General features: G+C 45.6%; 1 protein-coding gene across 5 annotated transcripts in view; it reads left to right on the forward strand.

Moving 5' to 3' along the window:
* Positions 1-12,550, forward strand: part of LOC144132578 (sulfotransferase 1B1-like) — a 283,601-nt gene extending 271,051 nt beyond the window's left edge. For all 5 annotated transcript variants that reach the window (XM_077665073.1, XM_077665074.1, XM_077665075.1 and 2 more), the window contains 3 exons: positions 1,455-1,584; positions 9,178-9,462; positions 10,992-12,550. In XM_077665073.1, coding sequence (XP_077521199.1) covers positions 1,455-1,584; positions 9,178-9,462; positions 10,992-11,344 — 768 coding nt within the window. In that variant the 3' untranslated portion in view covers positions 11,345-12,550. The remainder of the gene's footprint in view (positions 1-1,454; positions 1,585-9,177; positions 9,463-10,991) is intronic.
* The last annotated feature ends 458 nt before the right edge of the window (positions 12,551-13,008 follow it).

Consider the following 13,008-nt stretch of genomic DNA (forward strand, 5'->3'; position numbering starts at 1 on the left):
GGCAATAATAAGAAGCAACAGCAAAGCACCAATGCTTATGGGGTTTCTATACACTTTTTTTTAGATTCGTCCATTGATTTTTGCGCTGTTTTCTAAATTACTGTGTACAGAGTAAGCAGTGCATTCATTATGTGTCATTGTACGGTCGACTTTTCTCTTCATAGTGTCCTTTGAATTTTGATTCTTTCTCTTATAACAGTGCATCGCTGGTGTTGTCCCTTGTCTAATAACGCAACCGCAAGGTTAATCATGAGCACCAAAACGGAAATGGAACGCAATACCACGAACATTTTGGTAGGCCGTGTTGGCTGAGTAGCTGTAGTTCGATTGCTGGGCTCCATCCAGGCTGCGGTCTGTATATTTAGGTGGATGTGTAAATGCACAATGGCACTGATCTAAGATTTCAGTGCAGGTTTATAATTCCCGGAAGGTCAGAATGAATCCGGCGGCATTCATTAAACGACTTGTCTTATGCAGGGCGTTTCATCCAAGACTTCTCGAAATATTTAATAATAGGATTTTTGAGTTAGCAGAGCGCTTTTTTCGCCATGGCATTCTCAGAACTGTAATACATCAGAATACAGCTATGACATGCAAAATAGCAGGGTGGTTGACTAATACTAAATAGTTAACTTTTAACTATTACTGTTAGGTTCCTTAGTTATTAAGTGCAGTGTAGTCCACAGCAAGTAATTTCCATATATGTTTTTAGAAATTCGAAAAAGTAATCTCTATCGGTGCTGTGGCCCAACAAATTCTGGCTACATCTCGCCAAAATATATGCGCCTTCCAGAAGCTTGCAGGCAAAACCTCTCCAGTGTACGTAACTCGTCGAAATAGCCTAAATTTTTTGACCCACAGCGCCAATGGTAACCGCGTTTTCTAAGTTCTAAAACTCATGGATATTCGTTACCTTTGGCTACACGCCTCTCAAAGAATTAAGGAGCCTGACAGTAATAGTTGAAACGTTAACTGTTAAGAATTAGTTCATCAGCCTGCTATACAATCTTAGCTGCATTCTGATGTGCTGCACCGCTGACAATGCTACGCCAAAAAAAGCACACTTATAACTCAAAAAGCCTATTTTAAAAAATTCTGTACACTCTTACGTGAAACACATACAGTAGAGCGCAGGCAGACGCGAATCGACAACGTTCGCGATTGGTGTTGTTCGACATACGGCGGTGGATCTGTGGCTCTTACCTGCTGGCCTCTATTATTTCGTGGCTTCGATTCTCAGCTACAGCCGCATGGTTTCGATCGAGGCGGTGCGTAAACGAGCTGCTACACTGAGATTTTGTCCCATGTATAGAAGCAAAATTGGACTTTCCGGTCCGGCGTGCGTCAAACAACAGCCGTGCTGCAACTTTGGCGCAAAAAATAAAATCCGCTAGATTGAATATGACTGCTGTTGCTATGTCTCACCGCTTTTGCTCCCCTTTCCGTCTGCGCAGATCATCTACGTGGTGCGGAATCCCAAGGACAACGCGGTGTCGTACTACCACCACCATAAGATGAGCACGTTTCTCGGCAACTTCAAGGGCTCCTGGGACGAGTTCCTCAGCCACTACATGGCCGGACACGGTGAGTGTTGCCTACATTGCATCCTCCGACTGGTCCAGGGGGAGATTCTCTATTTCCGCATGTACAGATTTACAACTCTTGAATTACACGTCATGATTGAGTCATTGTATATTTTTTCAGTTATGCGCATGTCTGTGGGCACACTTCCCGTGCTATAACTGAAGGCCGCTTTTGTCACGAGTTTCTTATATTATTATTTCGAAGTAAAGGTTTTCTGCGCGTCAGGGTCAAGATGGATGGATAGGTGCATATTTTTTTCAGCACACTGTGCGCCGATTTCATCGCCAGTGAATGTTTAGCGCTGGCTATGATTAACCTGGGTGTTCACTTTAGAGCTCTATCAATTAGTAAGCTCGTCCTGATATTGAGAAGCGTGCCAGCGCTCACAGTATCATTGAAAGCAGATGTTTAATGTATCACAACCTACATTATGTGGGGATAAAGGTCTAGTGCCCCGATTAACTTCTCGTAGCGGGAGGAAACTCTATTTTTTTCCCCAAAATTTGAACAAAGCCTCCCCGTACTTCAAAAATTCTTCGTTTTTAAATTGTGTTTATACTACATGCGTGCAATCACTTCTGCGTGGTTTATATCTAATAAAGGTGCGTGTACGAAGAGCATTCGAGACTCACTTTTGCGAAGTTTACATTACAGAGTCTTGGTTTGGGATTAACAGTGTAGGATCAATTCCCCTTGTGAAGTTTGCCGTTTTCTAACCCCGCACAATTCCACGGACGTTATCCCGCAGTCAGTTTTGCGTAAATTGCGGTCATGACTTCGTGGCTCGATCAGGAGGTGCGGACACACGCCGGCTTATACTTTAAGTGAGCGTTGCGGTACTGCCGTGAGCATTATGAAAGAAAACTAGGGAGCGTGTGGCAGAGAGTCTCGAAACCTACTTCTGGCGATACGCGGCTTCCGCGTTTCGAATCGCGGTGGAAACGTTTCTGATGCCTTGTCTGCTTCTGGCAATGGAGAATCGCGCCACTCTTTCTACTTGGTTTGTGAAACCGGCCGCAGCGTACCGCCACAAGTAAGGCTGCAGGCTACCTGCCACGCACTCACGTGTTCCCTTTCATAAAGCTGACCACAGTACTTGTGGTTTTGTTTGTGTCTAGAACCCTCGTCCCCATTCGGCACTGCTAGCGTCCTGAAATGTGCGGGGACGCGACCGGCGCGGTACTTTTGAAGCAGGAGCACTCATGTCCTATCGCGCTTTTTCCTGTGCCGCCATTTTCCTCGGCCCATTTGTGAATGCGCCTTCGTACTGCGCAAGACGTGGGCTTCCTTGAGACAGAAATTGCCCTCACGCGATGGATGCCGCGAAAAATAGTGGGAACTGGAAGGGCAGGAAATGGCCGCCAAGAGCGCTTCAGGGCTATGTTACGACGGCGTCTTCGTGGTAAGTGCAAAAGCGTCGAAAGACAGTTGAGAGACGGTGAGGTCTCCTATTTCATGGTCGGAAACTTCCATTTTCGAGGTTCATACTTTCGCGGGACTAGGTGCTGCTTCAAGCCCACCAGAAATGCTTGAAGCATAAAGTCGGTTGCCCGCAGTGCTAGGGTTCTCGCTGGTAGAATTCCTCGAAACAACTGTATTGCTTGCGTTAGTTTTTTATTGCTCGCAGTTCCGGCCCCAAATGGACGTCTCTTGGTCCCAGGTCAGCGCCAGGAAAGTTTGTATGGCGTTTGCAGAAATATCTGTTTGTCCCTCAGCCCGTTGCCGTGACGAGTCGCGATTTTAGTGGTTTCTAGAAGACGTCATCTGTTTCAGGAAGCGTCGGTGGTCCATTACCGTTGTTGATTCTAGCACTGTAATCGATATCGACGTATGCTTACTGATTCGCATCGGCCAGCGCATTGCTCCGGCACGCCAAGATCGATGGTGCAGGCGGTCGCAATTGACCTTTGTGTTTGCCGGTCTATACAGCCATGGCATACTAACAAGCACGCACGAACACAGGCACGCTTGTGCGTAGACGATTCCGCAATGCTTGCATGAAGAGTGGGGAACGATGTTGTTCCGGGGGCCGGAGCGGTCGATGTCTCCGGACATTTGCGAGGGGTGTGACGAAGTGATATGCATTGCCTTGCGTGTTTCCATCAAGCCGGCCAAAAAGGTTTTACGCGTTGGTCCTTCTGCTTTTTCATTTCCCAACGGTGGTAATGTCAATGTCCAGTTTTGAATCAGGCCTATTGAGCGGGACCGATACGAAGGTTTCACTTTAGCTCATCGCTGCGTTTTAGGGTTCGATTGGATGCTAATATAGTGGACAGAAGTCAATGCTTGTAGCAGAGATAAATTGATGCGTAACTTTTCTGTGGGTCTTCATATCGCTGTGCTTTTCAGTGAAATAAATGGGTGTTTTATGTACGCAGAAACGCAGAAACATCAAGGACCGGCGCAGGAGAATTTGTCGAAAGCGCCTGGCATAGTGTCGGTCCCGATTTCTATCCCTCTATCATACAGGTCACTAGGAAAGGGATCGGAACCTTCGAATTTCAGGGGTTACGACGCACGGCCACTGAGCTGGAGTTCCCGGGTTTGAACCCGGCCGCCGCGGCGGTGTTTCAATGGAGGCGAAACGCAAAAGGCGCCTATGTGCTATGCGATGTCACTGCATGTTAAAATCCCCAGGGGGTCGAAATTTTTCCGGAGACCTGCACTACGGCACCTTTTTCTTCCTTTCTTCTTTCGATCCCACCTTCTTCTCTTCCCTTACAGCGCTGTTCGGGTGTGCAGCGAGATGTGAGACAATTACTGCGGCGTTTTGTCCTTTCCTCATAAACCGATTTAGCAGATAACTCTAATCGCTGGTATAGAGACTAAACACACGTTATAGTTACAAAATAGCGACAGTAAAAGCTGGAGCTATAACAGATACATAATCATTTTTGTGGAAGCTCCTAGCCGCGACGGTTCTCCTTTTGTGGTGAAGATAATAGGCTAATAATTTAAGTTGTCTTCGGTGATGTGGAAGTTCTTTTGAATGGTACCAGGCAGAGAAACAAGGAGAACAGGACGCGTTCAAAATCTCCTAAAACGTTGCAACAAATTTCAACACTGCACTTCCCTGTTCAGCCGTGTAAAAATCATCAGCCGAGGCAAAACTCAGAAAGAGAAATCTTGGAAGCTTTTAGAATAAAAAAGTCAACCACCTAGGTCAGATTTTATTCTATAGAATACCCATTCGTGAATGGGACATAGTCTCCAGGTGCAAGGTAGCAGTTTTTTTTATTGACTGATCTTTTTCCTTACTTTTTGTCGGCATTGCCTGCTGACGCATATGTGCGCCCTGCTCTGCTCGATTCTTTGATCAAGTGAAATTTTCAATTCTCTTCATTGATTCCGTTGACAAATTGTTGTAGTCCGCCTCATAGCCGTGTTCCGTATTTATGTACGTTTTCTTGTAAGAGTTGAGCATGTCTCATTGTATTTTGCTTACTTATGTTTCACGCCATGAATTAATATTCACAATGCCGTATTTTTCCGCCCCTCCTGCTAGGGCCAACTTAGGACCTTTAGTATTTATTAAATAAATAAATAAATAAATAAATAAATAAATAAATAAATAAATAAATAAATAAATAAATAAATAAATAAATAAATAAATAAATAAATAAATAAATAAATAAATAAATAAATAAATAAATAAATAAATAAAATAAATAAATAAATAAATTTCTAGCGTTCGTGTGAATTCCGTCTCTGGTGTACGCGTCCTGTTCTTCTGGTTTGTCTACCTGGTACCATGCAGCGACTAGCCCAACAAGCTACGCTTCTACAATTTTTTAGAAACACCACAGTTATTACAAGCATGAAACATATTTTGAATATTGTGTTTAACTTTACATATGGATTATTTGCAGCGGTATTTTTCTAAGTCGGAGGTTTTTATTTAGATCCCTCCTCCTAATTCATCTTATTAATGCAGGAATGCATTTAAAGGCCCGATTTTCAACTCTGTGTAGCCCGTCACGGTTCCGTCCCCCAATGCTACAGGGCATCCATAGGCGATCTAGTGAAACTCAGAGGAGTTTCATAAATTCACGTGTGTTGTTGTAGTACGTATTACCTCAAATATCGTCAAGTGAAGCAGTACCAACTGCGAACGGTTTTTTTAATTGCTACCTACAATAAGGACATTGCGAATGCACAAGATTGTTAGTCTGGGAAGGTTTCCAGCGCGTGTGCTCCTGCGCCAAGCAATGCCGCAGCCGCGCGGTTCACAGCCGTTCAATAAAGAATCGCGGTGGCGGCGCCAGGTAGCCGCGAAATAGCCGAAAATCCGATATGTCGGGAACAATGAGCGCGTGCATTTTATGAACTGCCCAAATGTGAGTACATGCATTGCGCGGGCAGCGGACGCTCCCCTCATCACCTGCTGCGACAATAGTGAAAACAGCGCTAAAGAAGAAGCCGGAAGGCGAAACGAGGAAGTGACAGGAAAGAGCGCTGACTGACAGCTCTTTCCTGTCACTTCATCGTTTCGCCTTCCGGCTTCTTCTTTAGCGCTGTTTTCACTATTGTCAGAATGGACCAACTAGCCCAGCAAAAAATTCTGCTAGATTACCTGCTGCGACTTTAACCTATACACTAAGAAATCACAGCGGTTGTCAGTCGTCATGCGTGAACTACTCCGTGTCACAATTGTTAACAACTCACTTCAAGCTACTACCAGAAGTGAATCTCGCATTGGTTGCATCATTGCACGACACGTCGATTTAACCAGCATGAGCTATGTGTCTACTTCAATTACCACATGCCGTTGCTCACTATCCTGCTCGACAGCACAGAGCACACGCGTGATTAAAACCAAGTGTCCTAAACAACTGTACTTTGTTTATGGCAACAAAACATGGGTCAGCACGCATGCATTCCTGCAGTGGAACAATATAGGCGTAGCATGGACTAGACCACTAATTTTCTTTGGCAACAAGGTCTCCTTGGTTATCACGTCGTTTCCTCTAAAGAGCGGGTGCGTTTACAGTTATCCCCATTGTACAGCTTCAAGAAGAATTCAAACATTTTATTGTAATTTAAAAATAACGATTACTTTAGCGATTTATTCAACGATATTTGAAGTAATACCTTCAACAATAACATATGTGAATTTTTGACATCATGAGTTAGTGTACAGTGTTATACAAGGAGCTTCGTTGAAATATGTGCTTCGCCAATAATGCAGATTATTCATGAAACGTTATTCGAGGCTTGATGAACATGATGGAAGGGGATTAGGGAAAAAGAATGACATTAGCTTACGCTATTCGACGTGTTATATAGATTTTGTCACGGAATTGCAGTAATGTCGTTTCTTTTAGGCGTGTTTCTGGGTCAAAAATAGCGTGCTATTCGTGGTGCTTAATTATATTTGGATACTCTAAGCTAATCCCGAAGATTGCAGTAAAAGAAACAAAACTAAAAAGCGAAATTTTTTCTTGTTTTATTCTGAAAATATAGTGGTTGCATGATCAGCATGAAAAATTATTTCCGGTTTGAAGGTCTCATTTTTAGCGTCACCTATGTAAGAAAGGGACGAACCGAGCAGGGACCCTTGAGGGACACCGTATATAAATTTGCCCATAACTGGCTCTGCATGGCGCGCGTCTTTTTACTAGAGCCTGTTTGATAAATGACTTGCGAGTAGTTCAAGAGCGGTTTCCGAATTTCCCTGCTCACTCATTTTCATATGAAGATATCATGTTTATTTCATTCCGAAGCGTTGTGCGGTCTGTGCATAGAGCTGGTTAAAAAAAAAAAAGGTTCATCGTGCAGTAGTAACATGTCGGTGCTTTCCTATTTTAGGGAGTAGTTCCCGAGTAATGATATAGTTAAACACATAACTTTAGATTTCAGTTGTTAAAAGTTCCTTTTTCTTCTGTTTCTAGAGAGAGAAAAAAAACGGATAGGATCGAAATTTGTAGCTTTTCCTATCATTCTACAGTCTGCTTTAAGACTGCCGATATTCTTTGACCTTCTACTGTATCAGAAAGAACACCGGCAGATAATATTTTTTAAGTTCTATTTTCTATTTATTGTTTAATTAAGTGTTCGTCCAACGCTTTTATTAGTCTTGATTTTATAACGCCTTTACAGCCAATGCAATTGGTGTTTAGCTGCAAACTACCGATTTCAGGCAGGGCTACTGGCGAGCGAGAATGCTGTATTTGGCACGCTTTCTGCAATCTCCCCAGAAAAAGTCGTTCAATTATTTTCCCCAAGAAGCATGCCGCGTTTAACACACTTTTGGGAGTTATAAAATATATTATCAAACTTTCTCTCGTAATCACTGTCGTGTACTAGCTTTATATCGCACTCATTTGTTCCTGAAACAACGGCTAAGTACTCGAGCACTGCAATCGTTAAGAACGCACTGGAAATGTTGTGTCAGGAAATAATTTATTCCGCAAGGAGCGTAATTATTAATTTATGAAGGTCTGCAAATGAAAGCTTGTTTTGGCGCTTAGTTTTACTCAAATAAAATTTTTCAAGCTTGTTTCCGCGGAAAGCCGCCACTGTGGCTCAGTGGTTATCGTACTCGGCTGCTGACCTGGACGACGCGTGTGCGATCCCGGCCGTGGCGATCGAGTTTCGATGGAGACGAAATGCTAGAAGCTCGTGTTCTGTGCGATGTCAGTGCACGTTAAAGAGCCCCAGGTGGTCGAAATTATCCGGAGCCTTTCACTACGACGTCCCTCATAGCCTGAGTCGCTTTGGGACGTTAGACCCCCGGGAACCATAAACCGAACCTTGTTTCTGCGGAAGAAAGAGAAGCACGGCTATTTCACGCTCCTGTATACTAATGCCAAAACGATGCGTAACGCCTCTGGACACTAGCCGTTGCACACGCACTATGAGCGAGAGAAACGCAAGCTGGCTGCATACGGACACGCTTCTTGATAGAACTGCTGCTTATCGGTTTGCCAATGTGTGTTCAAAGCAGCATTGTTGATGTCTAATGTTAATTGTAGAGATGCATAGATTTAACGGCATAGTTGCTGTTAAGAACAAGCGACCGGGCCCGTCGAACCTATCCTGCTGATGCTCCGGTGTTTCTGAACTTAACATGGCTCTCTCTTTTTCAACTGCTACGCGCAGTGCCGATGTCAAGTTGACGTTCGTTGAAGTTTGTCGTAGCACATTGCGATTCTATGATTTTTTGTAGCTTAGTTAGTCTTTGCGTGGCTTTACCGGCACCGTCAGACGCTTACTACGCACATTTCCTGCGCGCACGTCAGTTTTGTATGTGTGCGGCTCGCGCTCGATGGTTGCGGTAATGTTTTTCTAAAACTATTGGTCTGCCTTTGTCGATAATGTCTTCTTAGCCGTTTTCGATGACCTTAAATGTTAAACTGTGTCTAGATTTGAAACTAGACCAGCTGATTGCATTTCAGGAATACGCTGTGGGTCCTGCCTTTAAGGATTCGAGCGTCCACGCCAGCTCGTAGTCTCTTTTTGAACAAAAATGGCTGAACGTGGAAGTGCTTAGATTGATTATGTTTTCATATTAAATAGCACTTTTGCCTTAAGAAGGCGGTAATACGCTAACGACAGCTGCGTTTGTCCTTGAACCCGTCCATACGCACGCAGTGGTGTACGGCTCGTGGTTCGACCACGTTCTCCCCTACTGGAAGTTCCACCTGGAGCGGCCCGACCGCGTCATGTTCGTGTCGTTCGAGGAGCTTAAGATCGAGCTGGGCCCCATGGTGCAGCGCATCAGCCAGTTCCTGGGCCGGCCGCTGGGGCCCGACGCGCTGGCCGCCGTTGCCAACCACTGCTCCTTCGACCAGATGAAGAACAACAACATGGTCAACCGCGAGGTCCTGCCCATCTCGGACCTCTTCGACATGACGCAGTCCAAGTTTATGCGGAAAGGTACACCCCGTTGCCAGTTCAATTCCGAGAATCACGGGGTCAGTTGCGGACCATTTTTGTGCGGTCTGCCCGGCTGCCTACGCCCTTTTTTAACGGGCAGGTGTACTGTCACAGTGTGCACACCCTTACACGCTTCGTTAGAACTTTATTGCTGCCTCTCTACATGATTCCCTGTCACTGTTGGGTTTGGTTTTGGGTCACATGTTTACTGAGCTCTCACACGCTGAGAGCTTCCAATTTTCGGCAGGGTGGCGGAGATCGATCTTGTCACCCTCTCTAGATGAGGAACGCTGGCGGTGTGAAACAAGCCACGCTGTACGGCATGAATTCTACGACTAGCTTTTTCCACATGCTTGAATTGTCGAATCATGCAGCCTGCCCGCATGCGTTCAATAAATTCTCGCCTTCCTCCAGAGGAAAGTGATATCGGCAGTAGTAACCCTGTTTCCATCATCTATAAGTAATAACCTGTATCTCGTGGCCAATGGCGGGACATCCTCAACAACATCCACGCCCCGGTTCGCGTGTGGTTTCACACCAAGGCCTCCGGACCTCCTGAACAGCATTCCCTATGGCACGCTTGTGAACACTGCAGTGTTTGGTTATCGTGCCGACGAAAGCTGACCATGCTGCTCTCACTCAAAAGCGGAGACCAGCGAATGGTATCCTTAATGTACATTTTGAATGCACTCACTAAAAGCATTAACTTGCACAGTCATCTTTTATCCTCACGCTTCGTGAGATCTTAGTCGCAGCTTACGTGGTCGTAATGAATGGAGCATGCACTGTGTGCAAAGTGTTTCGTAGACGTAAACCGGAAGGTAAAACGCGTATATCAGTGAACTTAAGCCTAGAATGGCACTAAGTTTGTAGTTTAGTAGGTTTCTGGCGGTGCGAAGGGCTTGAGAGCTCTATATAATAAGCTGCTGCAAGAAAGTCCAGGAACACGCCGAAAGTGAATTTTTGCTACGTTGCTTCAAGCCTAATGAACACAATATCTTCCCTAGTTTTGCTTGTACTATGCATTATGTTAATCAAGGCTTTCTTAGACGCTTCGATTCCCCTGGAGTTGTTCTGCTCGGAAATATTTTTTTTTCAGCACGAGTCTGTTTACAAACAAATTCATGGCGAATCATGGCGCAAAAGAAATTTCTTTTTAAAAAAACTTAGCGCTGTGCTAATAGGACGACAGCAGGTTTTCCTGGACGTGTACCAACTTGTTCGCAAGATCATTTATTGAAGCATCTTTTTTCCCTTTTCTACGATACTCTCATCAGTAAAAGCACCTATCTCCTTAACTGAGTCAGAGACACCTTAATTTAGTAAACTTTGCATTTACTTGCTTCATGCTGCAATCACCGCAAAAAAGTTCCACATTATGGTTAGGCACCGATGTTTCGCGAGAGCTAATCGTGACCGTGTATGACAGAGTGCGCTAGCACAATACTTGAGCGTTACAATACATTGTCAATCTTTCAGAGCCTGATCTTTCTGTTTGTCCTTGTCTCTCGGCTTTTCGTCAAATGCAGGCATTATCGGGGACTGGAAAAACTACTTCACGCCGGAACAGTCCGAGGCCTTCGACACACTGTACGCCGAACGCATGGCGGGCAGCGGCCTGGACCTGGTGTTCGAACCGCAGGATGCGCTCGATCGCATGCGCAAGTTTGGCCGCATCATCGTTGACCCCGAACCAAAGGTCAACTGGGCCCGCCGGGACGGCACCGACTCCAACGCCAACAACGAGGAGGACAAGGAGCAAGACAGCTCGGGCAAGAGGCCCTTCCCGTGCTTCTTCGATTCGCCGCCGCTGCCCCGACGCCGCGAGGCGGTTCTACACCACCCTTTCATGACGCCCGACCCCCTGACGCTCACCGGCTAAAAGGGGAGTAGCGCCTCTGCGGTTGCTCCATCCACGGCGATGCAAACTGTTAGGACTAACGACGAGGGGGACTTGAAAGCTGCGGACCAGTGCTTTTGCCGGTGTTCTGCTCGCGGCCGAGAGTGTGCGCAGCGATTTTAGTCCTTCCGGTGGTGCGCGGTCTTAGGCTCGTCGATTTTGAACAGTGCATTGTTTGCCCCTACCACTTTTTTTTTTCGTTTGTACGAGTGACTGCTTTTGCCGCCGGTGGTGTTCGCCTCGGCGTACTCACGTGCAGACGTAGGCCTAACATCCAAGAAGACTGGTTTCTCCAGTTTCTGCAACACAGAACGCTGTCACTTCTGGCACCACACGTCATTTGCGGTTGCGGATGGTAATCCTGCGACATGGAGAAGCAACGAGCCTCATGCCGGTCGTTGTTGTTTCTGCAGGAACATAAAGCGCAGTTGGTGCAGCTTGTTAGGCCGAAAGAGAGTGAAAAAGATGCTGTTTTTCAATGTTTCATGAAAGCACGAGAAATAGCTGCTGCTACGTGAGCCCCGCACCTGTCTCTGTATCATTGCCTAGTCAGATGTTTCCCTCTCGCTTTTTTTCTGGTGCAGAAGGAAGCCTGTCTTCTTTTTGTTGCACTAGCTTTCACCACACGTTATCAGCACTACTGTCCACAAGGAAAAAAACGAGATGGTACTTGAAGCTTGTGTAACATTTAGTACACTGAACTTCATCAGAATGCATCAGCATGGATGCCCCATCGACGTTCTTTGCGCTCAACGGGAAAAGGTTCTAGCTGGCTTTGGATATTGAGCGGGAGGAAGAGAAATATGTCGAGCTTGTCATGTAACGCTAACAGAATGGCCGTGTCTCTCCGTCTGCATACAATACCCTCTATATCCCCATAAGAAACAGCAGCCGTTTTGAACAGTGTGAATTTTTGTGCATAAAGTTGCATTCGGCCGCGCCAACTGAAGCGCATGCCTACAGTAAATACCTAGGGACCAAACACAAACTTTTTTTACTGTACATAAAGAGTGCTAGCATGCAGCATGGGCAACGGTTCACTCCTGACCAGAATTGTGTGATGTGGCACTGTGGTTTCATTGTGGCGTGTTCTTGTGTGCTTCTGGTCTTGCAGCCTGGATCCTGTTTTGCCCATGTGCTTTCCGTTTTCCTTTTTCTGGGAAAATAAAGAGACATTCAGCGCTGCAATGTTTGGTTATATTCTTTTAAATGTGAGAGCCGAAGTCGAGGCGCCATTTAAGCTGCAGGAAAGTAAAATTACTTCATTTTGAACTATTGCTTTTATTATAAAGGTGCATTAAGCACGTTACATTCACGAGTACGGTGTTCAAGCGGCCGTCTGGAGCTGCGAGCCAGTTAAGTTCTTTGGGGGTGGTAGTGCCATTAGGAATGCTCAACATGACCGCACAGAGACCTAATGCGATATAATTGGCGTGCTAAGTTTCATACATACAGTCAATGCTTTTCAGGTCTTAAGAGCAACATTCTTTTACCGCAAAGGTAATGAAAGGGAGAACGTGTGCTATCTACCACTGTCGCCTTTGCGCACTTGTGGCATGCACTCGGCACCCCTAGGTCGTATGGGGGTAGCTGTCTCCACCTCAGATGAGATGCCCTCCACTCAGCATGGCAAGCTGATCCAGAAA

Source organism: Amblyomma americanum, chromosome 5 (assembly GCF_052857255.1).
Source record: "Amblyomma americanum isolate KBUSLIRL-KWMA chromosome 5, ASM5285725v1, whole genome shotgun sequence".
Taxonomy (NCBI): domain Eukaryota; kingdom Metazoa; phylum Arthropoda; class Arachnida; order Ixodida; family Ixodidae; genus Amblyomma; species Amblyomma americanum.